This window comes from Panthera onca, chromosome E2 (genome assembly GCF_046562875.1).
Source record: "Panthera onca isolate mPanOnc1 chromosome E2, mPanOnc1 haplotype 2, whole genome shotgun sequence".
NCBI classification, from domain to species: domain Eukaryota; kingdom Metazoa; phylum Chordata; class Mammalia; order Carnivora; family Felidae; genus Panthera; species Panthera onca.
In genome coordinates this window covers 32,657,576-32,673,583 of record NC_138353.1, presented here as the reverse complement: position 1 = coordinate 32,673,583, position 16,008 = coordinate 32,657,576, and the positions used below count along the sequence as shown (strand labels likewise).

The 16,008-nt window shown below is 39.9% G+C and overlaps 1 protein-coding gene and 1 long non-coding RNA gene across 3 annotated transcripts in view; both read right to left on the bottom strand.

Annotated features, from left to right (window-relative positions):
* Nucleotides 1–13,899, bottom strand: part of LPCAT2 (lysophosphatidylcholine acyltransferase 2) — a 67,382-nt gene extending 53,483 nt beyond the window's left edge. Inside the window, exons 1-2 of one of the 2 annotated variants that reach the window (XM_060651915.3) lie at nt 13,569–13,899; nt 1,527–1,666 (exon numbers count right to left, since the gene is read on the bottom strand). In XM_060651915.3, the coding sequence (XP_060507898.3) occupies nt 1,527–1,666; nt 13,569–13,739 (311 nt within the window). In that variant the 5' untranslated portion in view covers nt 13,740–13,899. The remainder of the gene's footprint in view (nt 1–1,526; nt 1,667–13,568) is intronic. The other variant, XM_060651917.3, reaches the window with a different exon arrangement.
* Nucleotides 3,331–13,560, bottom strand: LOC132690933 (uncharacterized). The gene is made up of 2 exons (XR_009615541.3): nt 12,819–13,560; nt 3,331–12,420 (listed from the first exon to the last, which is right to left on the bottom strand). It is a non-coding gene; the product is annotated as an uncharacterized LOC132690933 (long non-coding RNA).
* Nucleotides 13,900–16,008: the final 2,109 nt, after the last annotated feature.

The following is a 16,008-nucleotide window of genomic DNA, read 5'->3' as shown; positions in this document are numbered from 1 at the left end:
ATAAAAAGCTCACCCCTTTACCGAATTTCCACACTTATTTTTGATTTAAAGTGGTGTAGATTTTGACAACCGCATTCTAAAATATCCCATATTCAGAGCTGTTAAATACTTTTTTAAAGGATTTTAAAAGGGCTAAAAGTTTGGGGCTGCATAATTAATTTCAATGTTACCTGTTTGAGAGGAAGTAGAAATACTTAACTGGAAAAAATGGAACTGTCTTTTTTTTAATATTTATTTTATTTTTGAGAGAGAGAGAGACAGAGAGACAGAGAGGCAGCATGAGCGGGGGAGGGGCAGAGAGAGAGAGAGAGAGAGAGAGAGAGAGAGAGAGAGAGGATCTGAAGCAGGCTCCAGGCTGAGCTGTCAGCACAGAGCCCGACGTGGGGCTTGAACTCACAAACTGAGACCATAACTGAATCGAAGTTGGTGCTCAACAGACCGAGCCACCCAGGCCCCCGGAACGTTCTTTTCTAACAGTTATTTAATCTGTTTTCTGGATTCTTAGACTACTCCTTCCATCATGATAGGGCTTCATAAGCTGTTAACAACAGAAACCAAAGAGATAATTGAAAGGAATTGGCGAGTCATGAAAAAAAATCTCTCTTAAAGTATTTTTTAGGGACACACGGCCTTGAATCATAAAGCAAAGGATTATGATTTGCAAGGATTGAGGTGGTGTTATTCTCTGGGGACACTGCCAGCCTTGTATTCACTTCCACTGGAAACCAGTCTTGTGCTGAATGTTGACATTATTCACTAGAACATGAGCTGAATAGTAAATTGCGTATTTCTTTAAAAGTTTCTAGAACAGTGATTTTCAAAATTTTTGGAGGACATTCTCAGTTGAGATTTGGAAGAAAGGAATAGACCCTACGCAGCATACAAATTTTAAGCAAGGTGGACAATTTTGGAGAGTTCAATGGTGCCCTGCACCTCACCTCCGGCTTTCTATTCCAAGGAGTCCACCTTACAAACCTTCACTCTCAGGACATACTTACGGCAACAAGTTGGCTCTGTCCAGTGGGAATGAACTTTTACCAGTAACTATCAATTGGTGATGAGTTTATTCTCAAATACCCTGCTGATTAGATAAATATTCAAAAATACACTATAGCTCATCCACTTACTTGCACCACGGCAGAAAGAATGTAGTTACTACAGAGGGACAAAAGTAAATGTCATGACTGGGGGACAGCAGAGGAAAGACACATAGTTTTCAGCTGTAAAGGTTTCAAGTATACTAGTTGGGTTTCCCAGAATCAGGGACCTCTCACTTTTTGGCAATGACTCGGAAAACAATATTTTAATACTGGGAAATTACAACTTCAACAGACAATTATCATAAGGCGCTTGGGCAAAAGTTTCTATATGTGATGAATTTGAGAACCGTTTCATCTGAGAAAAAGAAAATAAATGGTTAATAGTGAGTAGGCAACATTAGATAAAACCACTGACTGATGACTAAACCACAGTAATTGCTTCTTTAATCTTGATTTAGCTAACATTTAGACATTATTATTTCTTACCTCTTCCAACCAGTTATTGGATGGGTCAGCTTTTCAGGACAGCATGCTGTTGAAATTACAGCAAATGGCCATGCCAGTAATATAATTAATGCAACCAGTAAGACACGGATTGGAAGCAGGATAATTCCAAGAAAGAAAATCTGCAAGTCAAAATTGATTAAAAAAAAAAAAGGATGAGTGGACAATATTGTAATGTTCTGGCTATCAGACTGAAACACGTAAGAGGAAAGTTTTGTGTTATTCACGTGTTCACTAAAGGATAAACTGAACATTAACATGCACCAGACATTAAAATCTAAGCACAAGGGAAAAGAAACTACATCTGGCAAAAGCAACAGTGAATAAAACCAGGTACTATAATGACAACTTGATCTATTTATCAAGGAAGGTGATAGAAACAAAGTATCTGACTTAGCAGTCAGGGAAAGCTTCCTGGAGGAGTTGAAGGCTGAATGGTCTCGAAAGACAAGCACAGGGGTGCCCGGGTGGCTCGGTCAGTTAAGCATCCGGGTCTTGACTTTGTTTGGCTCAGGCCATGATCTCACGGTTCACGGGTTTCATTCCCGCATCAGGCTCGGTGCTGGCAGTGCAAGAGCCTGCTTGGATTCTCCCTCTCTCTCTTTCTCTTCCTGTTTCTCTGCCTTTCCCAGCTCATGGACTCTCTCTCTGTCTCTCTCTCTCTCTCTCTCTCACTCTCAAAATAATAAACTTTAAAAAAAGAAAGAAAGACAAGCAGAAGCTAGCAAGGTGAGAGGGGAAATCGCTTTTTGAGAGCTGAGTGGAAGGAAGAGTGTTAATGAAGGTGTTAGAGTGTAAAGGAGTAAATGCATGATTTTTATACCTGCCAGTCCTTTATAATTAATAACAATAAGGAGATGGAGAAGGGAAAAGTACAAACAATAAAAAAAATAAGGAAGAAGAATGAAAACTAAAAATAACCAACAACACATGAGGGCTTACTAGGAAGCAGGCACTCTAAGCACTTGGCAGGTGGTGACCTATTTGATTCCTATGACCTTAGCTTGTTTTACCTTCAGGAAGGGATGGCAAAGAGGAAGCTAAGTGAAGCTACTTTAAGATGACAGTTACCAAGTAGCAGCACCAGGGTTTGAACCCGGCTTGGTTACAAAGCCCTTGCTCTTCATCCTATACCATCTTGACTTTTAAATACACGGCCCTTATGCATACCAGATCACCTTTCTTCTGTTAGCCAATTACACTACTCACACAGTGCTGTCCTTCTGCCTCTATTGCCCCTTGATGGAAATCTGAGCATCATCAAACAATTTATGAGAGACACCAAAATTGTTCCACTTTTCTATCGAATTATTTAACATACAATTCAATCTCTATCAAGTTATCTGTGTGCCTGTGTGCATGTTTGAAGTCAAAATTACATATGAGGAAAATGCACGGATCTTAAGTACATAATTCAGTGAGGTTTGATAAATATGTACCCTTGCAACACCAATCAAGACACAGAACATGTCTACCATCCAGAGAGTCATCTTGGGCCTCTTCCAGTGAATCCCTACCCTTTTAGGCAACCAATTCTGGATTTCCATCACCATGGATTAGTTTTGTCTGTTCTTGAACGTCATATAAATGAATCATACATCATGCATTCTTATGCGTCGACCCTCTCCCAGTTAACATAATGTGTTTTGAAATTCAACTATGTGATTTTGCAAATCAGTAACTCATTTTTTTTTATTGCAGAATATAGTTCCAGTGTATTGCCTGCATGACAATCTGTTTATCTATTATTATGTTGATGAATCTTTCGGTCGTTTCCAGTTGTGGGCTCTTATGACTAAAGCCACTATGAACATTCTTCTAGGAGACTTTTTGTGGATGTGGGTTTTCATTTCTCTTAAGTAACTACCTAGGAGTGGAACTGCTGGGTCATAGATAGTTTAACTTCATCAGAAATTGCCAAACCACTTTCCACAGTGGTTGTATCATTTTAAAGTATTACTGGCAATGTATGGGAATTTCAGTCATTTGTACATCCTTACCAACATTTGGTCTTAGTATTCTTTTTAATTTTTTTTAAATGTTTATTTTTGAGACAGAGAGAGACAGAGCATGAACGGGGGACAGTCAGAGAGAGAGGGAGACACAGAATCTGAAACAGGCTCCAGGCTCTGAGCTGTCAGCACAGAGCCCGACGCGGGGCTTGAACTCATGGACCGTGAGATCATGACCTAAGCCGAAGTCGGACGTTTAACCGACTGAGCCACCCAGGTGCCCCGGTGGTATTCTTTTTAAAAAAAAAATCAGGGTTCCTGGGTGGCTCAGTTGATTGAGCACCCGACTTTGTTCGGCTCAGGTAATGATCTCACAGTTTGTGAGTTTGAGCCCCACATCAGGTTCACAGCTGTCAGATCCTGCTTCGGATCCTCTGAACCCCTTTCTGCCCCTCATGCTCTCTCTCTCTCTCTCTCAAAAACTAATGAACATTTAAAAAAAACTTCTGGGGTGCCTGGTGGCTCAGTCAGTTAAGCGTCTAACTCTTGATTTTGGCTCAAGTCATGATCGCATGGTTCATGAGATAGAGTCCCACATGGGGCTCTGTGCTGACAGCACAGAGCCTGCTTGGGATTTTCTCTCTCCCTCACTCTTTCTCGAAACTAAGATAAATATTAAAAAATCAACTTTATTAAGGCATAATTTACATAAAATAAAATGCACCTATTTTAAGTGTAGAGAGGATGAGTTTTTCAAATATATCCTTATGCAAACACCACCACAACCGGGATATAAAACAGTCCAATCACCCAAAAAAGTTCCTTTGTGCCACTCAGCAGTTAGTATACCCTCCCTGGCCCTCGGTAACCACTGACAGGCTCTTTTTCACCCTAGTCTTGCCTGTCCTAGATTGTCACATAGAGATCACACAGTATGCATTTTTTTTCTGTCTGGCTTCTTTCCCTTCATATTTTTGAGATTCTACCTGTCGTCATTATGTACCGAAAAGACATAATGTCAATACATAACATGGTAAAGTCTTTTAAATTGCAGAGTATTATTCCACTGTATGAATATATCATGATTCATTTATCCATTCATTTGCTCATGGACATTTGGCCTATTACAAGTTTTTAGCTATTATGAATATAGCTCCCATGGACATTAAAGCTCAAATCTCTGGTGCTCATACATTTTCACTTCACCAGGAGTGAAGCCATTGGGTCAGAATGGATAAATTTATAAGATACTGACAAACAGTTTCCCAAACGGGTTGTATGATTTTATGTCTCCACTGACAAAACATGGAAGTTTCTGTTGCTTCATATCCTCACCAATATTCGGTGCTTTCAGTCTTTGTAGGCATTCAAGGGGGCATAAAATAATATCTCAATGTGGTTTTAATTCACATTTCCTTGATGAACCATGATGTTGAGCACATTCTTCATGTGCTTACTGGTCATTCCTCTAACTTTTTATGTTAAGTGTCTGTTCAAATCTTTGGCCTATGTTTATTGGGTTGTTAGTCATTCTCTTATCAATTTGTAGGAGTTCTTTATATGTTCCACATACAAGACCTTTGTCATTATATGTATTAAAATATTGAAATATTTTCTTCCATTCTATGGCTTGCTTTTTCATTTTCTTAATGATTATCTTCTGATGAGAAGAATTTTAATTCTGACGCAGACTAATTTATCAAGTTTTAGTTTTAGTTTTCTGTGTCCTTTCTAAGAAATCTTTACTTATCTCAAGGTCATGATGATATTTTACATTCTTTTCTAGAAGCTGTATGGTTTTGATCTATGACCCATCTTAAATTACTTTCTGTGTGTGGTGTGAGGTAGGGATCATGGTTTGTTTTTGTCCACAGCTTTATCTAGTTGTTCCAACACTATTTGTTGAAAAGACCTGATACTCCATAATGACTTTCTTGGCAACTCTGTTAAAAATCAGTTGAACACATATGTGTGGGCTCTCTATTATGGTTCATTTATTGGTTGATATGATTGATTCATCTATTCTGTCAATACCTCATCCTCTCCACTTCTGTCACTCTTTTTAGTAAGTCTTGAAATCAGGTAGTAAATGTTCTGCAGGTTTTTCTTCAAACTTTTTTGGGGTTAATCTAGATCCTTTGCATTTCATCCATACATACATTTCAGAATTAATTTTTCAGTTTCCACACAAACAAAAAAGTCTCTTGAGATTTCAATGAATCTATAGGGTTTATTGAATCTATAGATCAATTTGGAAGGAATTATCACCATAATATTGATTCTTCCAATTTATAAACATGATATATCTCTCTCCACTTATGTTAAGTTTCATTAATTTCTCACAATGGTGTTTTGTTGTTTTCAGTGTACTGGTTTTACATATTTTTGGTTAAATACATTCCTAGTTATTTAACGTTATTTTATTGCTATTATAAATAAAATCATTTAATTTTATTTGGCAATTGTTTGCTACTAGTATATAGACCTATAACTGATTTTAAGTTTTACGCTTATACCCTACAACCTAGTCAACTTCACATATTAATTCTGGTTGTTAGTCATTTTGCAGATTCTTTAGGATATTCTACGTATACAAACATGACATCTGTGAATAAGTACAGTTATACCTTTTCTGCTTTTTTTATTTTTAATTTTTAAAACTTTAAAATTCCAATATAATGAACATACAGTATTACATTAGTATCAGGTGTGCAATATAGTGTTTGAACAATTCCATACATCACCTGATGCTCATCAAGACAGGTGTCTTAATCCCCATCACCTATCTTATCCACGCTCCCACTCACTTCCCCTCTGGTAACCATCAGTTTGTTCTCTATGGTTATGAGTCTGTTTCTTGGTTTGTCTCTTTTTCCCCTTTGCTCATTTTGTTTGTTTGTTTCTTAGATTCCACATATAAGTGAAATCATATGGTATTTGCCTTTCTCTGACTGGCTTATTTCTCTTTCCTTTTTAATCTGTATGTCTTTTGTTTCTTTCTCCTCCTATTTTATTGCGCTGATTAGGACCCCCACTTCAACATTGAAGTGTTGAACAAGATATTTGTCTTGCTCCCAAACTTTGGGGGAACAGGCTCACTTTTTCACCATTATGATGCTAGCTACAGGGGTTTCATAGATACCTATTATTACATTGAGAGAGTTCCCTCTTATTTCTATTTTCCTGAAAATTTATTTAAACATCAGTGGATGTTGAATTTTGTCAAATGAGTTATCAAAATTTCTGCATCCATTGAAATGATCATATACTTCTTATCATATGTTTGGCTAATAAGATAAATTCCATTGAAATATAAATTTTTGTAGGTTAAACCAACCTTGTATTCCTGGGATAAACCAAACATGGACAGGATATATTATCCTTTCCACACATTGCTATATTTGACCTGCTAATAGTTTAAGAGTTCTTATATCAGGATCATGAGGGAAATTGGTGTGTAACTTCCTTTTCTTATAACATTTTTTTTCCCCCAGATTTTGGTATTAAGATGATGCTAACCACATATGTTTTTGTATAGTGTCTTCATTTTCATTTATCTCAAAGTATTTACTAATTTTTATGATTTCGTCTCTGAATCATTGATTTTTTAGGAGTAATTTAACTTCCACATATTTGTGAATTTCCCAGTTTTTTTCTGTTATTTTTTTCTTTTTTAAAAATTTTTTTTAATGTTTACTTATTTGTGAGAGAGAAAGACACAGACAGAGAGAGTGTGAGTGGCGGAGGGGCAGAGAGAGAGAGGGAGACACAGAATCTGAAGCAGGCTCCAGGCTCTGAGCTGACAGCACAGAGTCCGATATGGGGCTCAAACCCACAAACTGTGAGATCATGACCTGAGCTGAAGTCGGACACTTAACTGACTGAGCCACCCAGGTGCCCCTCTGTTATTTTTTTCTAATTTAGATACATTGTGGTTGAAGAACATACATTATATTCTTGTAATTCTTTTACACTTACTGAAACATGTTTTATGGCCTACTGTAATTCTCTGTCCTAGAGAATGTTCCATGAGCACTTGAGAAAAATGCATTTTCTGCTGCCTCTGGATGGAGTGTCTATATATATACATATATATACATATGTATATATATAGACATGTATATATACAGGTATATATCTTAGGGCTAGCTAATGTGTTGTTCAAGTTTTTTCCTTGTTTATACTCTGTTTCACTGTTCTACTATTGAAAGTAGGGACTTGAAGTCTATAACTACCATTGTTGAATTGTCTATTTCTCCCTTCAATCTGTTTTGCTTTGTGTATTTGGGGCTCTGTTGTTAGGTGCATATATGGTTCTAATTGTTATATTTTCTAGATGAATCAACCCTCTTATTATAAAGTGTCCTCCTTTATCTCTAGTAACAATTTCTGTCTTAAAGTCTATTTTATTTAATATTAATATAGCCCCTCCAATTGTCTCTTGGTTACTGCTTGCATGGTATATCTTTCTCTGTCCTTTTATTTTCAGCCTATTTGTGTCTTTGAATCTGAAGTGTGTCTTTTTAGATAGCATAGAGTTGGATTATATATTTTTAATCCATTCTTCCAATCTCTGCCTTTTAATTAGTGTGTTTAATCCATTTATACTTAATATAATTACTGATAAGACTTAATCTGCTCTTTTACTATTTGCTTTCTACGTATCTTATATATTTTCATTTCTATATTTCTCCATAAAGTTATTTTATGTTAAACAGATATTTTTATAGTGTACCATTTTAATTCCCTTGTCACTTCATTTAAAATTATTTTCTTAGTGGTTGCTAAGAAAATTCCCATCTTCACTAACCTAGTTTGGATTAATACTAACTTAATTGTAATAGTATACAAAAATTGTGCTTCTATATCTCTATCTCCTCCTTCCTCCTGTTTGCTTATATTGTCATACAAATTACATCTTTATACACTATATGTTTATCAACACATATTTCTAATTGCTTTATGTAGTTGTCTTTTAAATCACATAGAAGACAAAAGGATTTACAAGTAAAAATTATTTTTATATTGTCTTTTATATTTATACATGTAGTTATCTTTACCAGTATTTTTTTTATTTCTTCATTTGGATTGGAGTTGCTCTCTAGTATTATTTCAACCAAAGTTCTCCCTGTAGTATCTCTTTCAGGGAATGTGTGCTCGGGACAAATTCTCTCAGTTTTTGTTTAATTTCTCTTTTACTTTTGAAGGAGAGTTTTTCTGACTCTATAATTCTTGGTTGACAACCTTCTACTTTCAACACTTTGAGTATATCATCCTAGTGCCTTCTGGCCTCCATGGTTCCTGATGAACAATCAGACATTAATCTTATTCAAGATCTCTTTGTATATGATGAGTCTGCTTTCAAGATTCTCTCTTCTTCTTTGGCTTTTAACAGTTTGATTATGATGTGTCTGGGTATAGTTTATCTCTGAGTTTATTATGCTTGGAAGTCATTAAGCTTCTTGGATGTGTAAATTAATGTTTTTTTCACTGAATCTGGAAAGTTTTCAGCCATTTTTTCTTCAATTATTCTTTGCCTCCTTCTGTGGCTCCCATTATGCTTATGTTGATACACGTGATGGTGTTCTATGGGTCTCTTTTCTGTATCTTTTTTCTGCTCACTTTTCTGTATCCTTTTTTCTTTATATTCCTCATACTAGTTAATCTCAATTGCTCTATCTTTAAATTTGCTGATTCTTCTGTTTGTTCAAGTCTGCTGTTGAGTCCCTCTAGTGAATTTTTCATGTCACCTATTGTACTTTTTAATTCCACAATTTCTATTTGGTTCTTTAAAAAAATTTTTTTTTAACGTTTATTTATTTTTGAGAGAGAGAGAGACAGAGAGAAAGAGAGAGAGAGCTAGTGGGGGAGGTGCAGAGAGAGAAGGAGACACAGAATCCGAAGCATGCTCCAGGTTCTGAGCTGTCAGCACAGAGCCCAATGTGGGGCTCGAATCATAGATTGCGAGATCATGACCTGAGCCGAAGCTGGATGGTTAACTAACTGAGTCACCCAGGTGTCCCTTGGTTCTTTTTTATAATTTCTATCTCTGTCTCTATTTGGTGATACATTGTCTCATATTTTCCTTTAGTTTTTTAGACATGGTTTCCTTTAGTTATCTGAACATATTTAAAGTATCTAATTTAAAGTTCTTGGATAGTAGGTCCAATATCTGGGCTTCCTCAAGGATAGTTTGTATTGACTCCTATTTTTCCTATTTATGGGACATACTTTATTGTTCTTTGCATATCTTGCAATTGTTTTTGTTAAAAACCATTTTAAGTAATATGACAACTCTGAAAATCATATTCTCTTCCATCACCAGGGTTTATTGTTGTTGCTGTTTGTTGTTGTTGTTATTTGTTTGTTCAGTGACTTTTATGAACTAATTCTATAAAACCTGTATTTTTTGTCATGTGTCATGTGTGGCTACTGAAGTCTCTGACCAGTTAGCTTAGTAGTCAGCTAACGATTAAATAAGATTTCCTTACATGCCTAGAACCAATAAGTTTCCCAGTGTTCGCAAAGAGTCTCTTGTTGTGTATGTTGGAGCATATCTTCAACACACAGCCAAGAAGAAGTTCACAGCTCTGCCTTAGCTTTTACTTCCTGTTTGTACAAAGCCTAAAGATTAGCTAGAGGTGAGAGCTTAGGGTATTCTGTTGTTTTGTTTTGTTTTGTTTTCAGGTCACATGTATAGCCTTGGGTATACACACAGACCGATATAAGTGGATGCCCTTCTAGATTCCTATGAATATGTCAAATCTTTTTAAAGTACCCTAAGGACATCTCATTCCCTAGCTTTTTCTTGTAAGGTTTTTGGTTAAGCCTATTATTCGTTCCAATCTTTATTCACTGCCTCAGGCAGCTGTCATGTTAAGCAACTGCCTCTGATTGTTTTTGACAAACACCACTAGAGAAAAGACTGTTTGCACTGGGTGACCTCCAAGGCAGGTCAAATAAGCCTTGCAAACAGTCTTGCAAATGACCTAGAAATAACCTTTACTGCAAAAAAGTACCATAGCATAGACCCTGAACAGACAGTTAGAATGAAGTTATAGTATATTCATACAATTTACTCACATTCACAATTAGTAGCTAATACAAAATTTAATTAAGTTGTCAAACATTGGGCAACTTTTTTATGTGCCATTTCCAGGTCTGCAACAAATAATGGTATTTAACAGTAAATAAACCATTTCTGAGGAACCTTTTGACAAATTAAAAGGATTCTCCACCATATTTCCATTTGGTACATCATCTCTGGAGGGAGGCCTTCTTTCAACACTCTCAGGGTTATCTCCTCTGGATATTCTTCATAGGACTACTAAAACATGGAATTTCATATTTTTTGTATTTGTTTAACTTTTTCAGTGAAACATAAGCTTTAGACAGGCAGGGTCCTTATTTCTCTTGTCCACTGTTGTATCTCCAGAAATTAGAGTTGTGCCTGGTACATAATAGACATTCAAAAAATATTGTTGGTATGGTAAGTATCCCACAGTTATTACCAAACACTCATTTCAATTCCATATTCTGTTGAGGAAATGAAAGCCAGGCAACTTATTTCCATGCCACTAAGCGGCAGACCCTTAAATTGTCAGAAAGAGAAGAGGAAGGGCAAAGCTAAGTCTTACAGTGAGATACACAAGTGACAACAGTCCTTAAGCGAGATATTGATCATTATTCAAGGTTAAGTTGAGTCTGAATTGATCATAGTAAGTCATACTTAAATGAAAGTATATCCACCTTTTAAACTTGGTAATATAGATAACATTGTTTTTCAACCAAGTCTAGTTAAATCTTCCCTTTGCCCAGACTGTTCAAGACATTGAAACCTCTCTGGTATCTCTGGTCTATATTTTTAATTTAAAAAGCAAAAGCAAAACAAAACAAAAAACCTAGACTATATTCAACTCCGTTCAATACAAGTAGTAAATTTTAAGTAGAGTGTAAAATTTGTAGACAACAAATAGCATAGCTATCAATATTAAGATCAGCAAACAGTCCAGATTCTTTCACACATTATCCCACTTAATTTTAACCCTCCTTTGATGTAAGACTATCCCAATTTAATCAATGAGGAAAGTGAAGTTCAGAGAGGTTAAGTAACTTGGCCAAAGTCATACAACTAATAAATGGCAGGGCCTGAGCAGGTTTTCTAAGACTAGTGATCTTTCCATTATACTACAGCTCTTGTAGAGTTATTTGAAAGTGCTCTCCAAACAATAACAGGTCATGTATAAAAAAGAAAAACAAACAAAACAATTTACTCTAGATGTAATATAAATATAAATAAATATAAATATATACCACTTTGACCCTCTCTCCAAAATATAAAGCCAAATAGACATACTTTCATTGAAGAATGACTGATTTGACCAAATCAGACTAAAATTAATCCTGTGTGATAGTCAATGTATTTAGAAGTGTTTCAGAAATTTTAAGATACAAAGGGAATATCTGTCCATTTAAAGACACTAGGGTCGAATTTTTAAACATTTAGCTTCTTTACAAAGAGGTATTACTACATTATCTTCCTCTTCCTCTCTCGCACCCTTCTTCAGCAGATGCCCATTACTCTAACCTGCCTCCACTGTGGAGGACAATGGTCTCAGCACATGTAAGAGGGCTATGCAAATATTGCACGATTTCAAAGTTGCAGTAAAGAAACGTGTGAGATGGACAGGAAAACATGAACCCCCCCCCCTTCTTTTTTCATGCAGAACACACAGGACAAATGTAGCTTGCACATTCTATCTTGTTCTTTGATCGCTAACTTTACCAAAGAGGAAGTCCAAAGAGGGAGTTGTAACTGCTAATGGTAAAAGCAGCGCTTTACAAGAAAAAGGAAAGAAAAGGAAACTTCCTTTTTGTGTTCAGCAATTCTTAACAGTGGAAAAAAGTTTCAAGAAGCGTTGACTCTAGAAGTGATTGAGTGAAGAATGATCCAGGGTGATGACTTTTGAAACACGTTAAGCTGACCCACGTTATCCCTTTTCCTAGATTCGGATTTCCTCCCCTTGATGCCCCTGTTCAGCTAGATCATCCCAGCCTTACTTCTTTCCTTGTTCTAATTCCAGACCCGGGTTCTCTGCGTTCTCCCTCACTCTTCACATCCCAGACTGCCTCCTCTCCTTCCCTAAGGCAAAAAAAAAAAAACTTCCCCAAGCCCACTCTCCTATAGATTGCCCACCCCCCCCCCCCCACTCCACACTAACAAACTCGAGTTGAAGTTCTTGTCACAGATTCATCTCCCTTCTCAGCACGGAATGTTTCCTGTGCCACTGGCCTGCTCAGTCTTCTCTTGTTTAGGACTCACCTCTCAGACCCACATGTTCTTTGCATTTGCTCTTCTCACACACCTTCAGACCATCCTCCACTTGTCCTCAATTCTCACACCTACACCTCCGCCCCTTCCAGACTCGTGGTCCCTTCAAAAGCCCTCAGTTCCTAGATCCCACATCTCGTTCTTCCTCAGAGCCTTTGCTTCTCAGACTCGCAACCCTCCACCCCTGCCACACCCACACTCCCTTCCGACAACTGACCCTGTCATATCAAGGGCCCTTCCCTGAATCTGTCTCCCCTCTCAGACCCACATCCCTCTCCTAGACCTGCCTCCTCTCTGTGACCCACATCCTTCCCCTGGATCTGCCTCCCCTCTCAGACCCACACCCCTCCCCTGGATCTGCCTCCTCTCTCAGACCCACATCCCTCACCTCTCTCACCTGGCTCCTCCTCCTTTGTCAGATCTCCACCCTTCCCCTGGATCTGCCTCCTCTCTCAGACCCACACCCCTCCCCTGGATCTGCCTCCCCTCTCACACCCACATCCTTCCCCTGGATCTGCCTCCCCTCTCAGACCCACACCCCTCCCCTGGATCTGCCTCCTCTCTCAGACCCACAACCCTCACCTCTCTCTCCTGGCTCCGCCTCCCCTGTCAGATCCACGTCCCTCCCCCGATCTGCTTCCTCTCGGCCTCAAGCCCCTCACCTACCTCTGCCTTCACCGTCAGACCCACGCCTCTCCCCTTGTTCCTCCTCCTCGCCCCTTGCTCCGCCGGCTCCCTCACCTGGAGGCGACTCGCCGCGCCCATCCGTGTCTGCTGCACGAACGGGTTGGGCACCGGCGGCGGGAAGAAGGACGCCTGGCGGGGCACCATGGACGGCCGCAGCCCGGCTTTCCCCATGCCCGCGCCCGGCACCGTGGCCGCCACCGCCGCCGCCTCCGCGCACTTGCTCATGGCTCAGCAGGGCGTCGGGCCGGACCCAGCGACCGTCGCGAAACGCCGGAGCGAGCACCCGTTGAGACCTCCTAGGGGGAGCTTCACCGGAGTCCCAGCCCGCGGCGCTGTTGCGGGGCCACCGCGCAGGCGCGAGTCACCTAGAGGCCGTCCGGCCTCGCCTCTGGCTCTGAACGCCCCAGCTCTGGCTCCGCCCCCTGAGCGCTAGCCCCACCCCTTTAGGTATCTGGCTCTTCCTCTTTGGTCATATAACTCTTCCCCCCCCCCCCCACCCCACCCCCGCCCCGAAAGTTTCTCCTTCAGAGCAGGGCACCCCAATGAGAGACAGTTTAGGCAGGGTTCTCTGCTTGAGGGTCATGCCCACCTGGAGTACCGATCTCTTTTACGGGGCCTGTTGGCCAAATCGCTGGCTCCAGGAGCTTCAGTTGGCCCCTTCTGTAAAATGGGATAAACAGAACTCAGATAAACAAAACCCAAATCCAGCCATCCCTAGGATGTACCATTTAAGTGAGTTAGTATATCCAGGGTAGGTTTTGTTTTATGTGTTTAATTTCTGGTATATGTTTCGGTTTTGCTTAAACCAGTTTGAGGTGGATGTTTGCCAGTTACAGCTGAAAGAGTCATGACAACAGAGATATTGGTACCTGGAGTGGAATCTTCCCCTCAAAACATGGACCAACAGTGGAAGATGGTTCTCCAAAAGAAAATCGAGCTTTCCCAATGCTGTTAATAGAAAAAGACAATGATTGCCAACTATTGCCTTCCACGCTTGATGAGGAACCTGGCCCCCAAAAGGGAAATCACTTGGGCCATGGCTCTGTTTTACCCTGAGGAAGTTCAAGGGCCTATCTGGAACTATATGAGTAGTGGTGGGGCTGGGGAAGATAGACAGTTTCCCAGGACCTGAGGCCAGGTGGTCAAGCCTTGGGTGCAGACAAGCAAATACTGGAGATGGTAACTTACAATTACTGGTCAACGACTCACACCAGGCTGGAGGGCCTGGTGAGAATCCGAATCAGGACCCTGGGACAGCTGGTGCTTCACACTTAGCTACTGCATAATCTCAGAATCTTCCAACCCTACCGGATAGATGTGTGGCCTTCAGCTCCTCACTTAACCTCTGAGCTTGTACCCTCATCTAAGAATGGGAAAAAATTAATTTCTACTCCATAAAGTTGTAGTAACAATTAAAACAAAATGAAACATGTAGTGTCCATAGGAAAGCAGTCAAGAAATGGCCCCTTTTAGGTATTACATTGTGGAGCAGTGGAATGTTCTCAGTGTAACAGAGCATGTTAATAATAGTGTATTATAGTCATGATGTAAGCTTCCTTAGCCTCGGGGGTCTTCAAGTAGGGGCTGGCAGTCCCTTGTGTCTCTTTAGCCAGGAACTTGCACAAAAGGCTATCTCTTCAGGACCCTCAAGGACCTGAGCCATTGGGCAGGCCATAGGAGAAAAGATGACTCCACAAAGGTCACCTCTAGAGAGTCCTGTCCAATCACCAGCCTCACCATGAGAGGCCTGAAGCAACCAGTCTGTCAGAGCCAGAAAGGGCCTCCGAAATAATCCCAGGCTTTCAATTCGTTTCCCAGCAACTCCAAGCTTCCTATATAGAAGGGGATTAGGGGTGGGCAACTTGGTGGGAAGGAGAGATAAAGAGCTTAAACATTAATAGAAGCTGTGTTTTGAAGGCCCACTTTATTTCTCCCTTAGTTATGTTTACTTAGGGTGGCTTTGGGGGCAGTAGAGGGTAATGCTGCTGACGGAGATTCTGGGCTGGGGCTAGAGCTCTTTCTCTAGGTCATCTTTGGCCTTGACTTGGGTTGTTACCTGATAGCTATGGTACCCTGGGCAAGTTGCTTTTCTCTGGGCCTGTTTCCTCATCAGTAAAAATTGAGTTAATCATAGCCTCCCCCTCTTTACGCTGTTGTAAAGGTTAAATGAAATGCTGCATGTCAAGTGCCTGGCACATAGTAAGCACTCTATTAATGGAGGGGCGTTTTGGGGGTTCAGTAGTAGTAAACTGAGCCTCAGAAAGGAAGGGGACCTTGAATGAGACCCTGCCAGCACAGTGACAGAACCAGTGTTATTTCAAAGGCTCTTCCTTCAGGACAGAGGGACTCCAGCTCACCCACTTGGAGGGTCTCCTGCTCTTTATTTTGGCAGCTCTGACCTTTGCCGCAAATGTCTCCCGGGCCCTGTAGGGAGCAGAGATTTATAGACTTTTTAAGTTTCTTCTTCTGCCGGGGGCTGTAGCCCCTCTCTAGG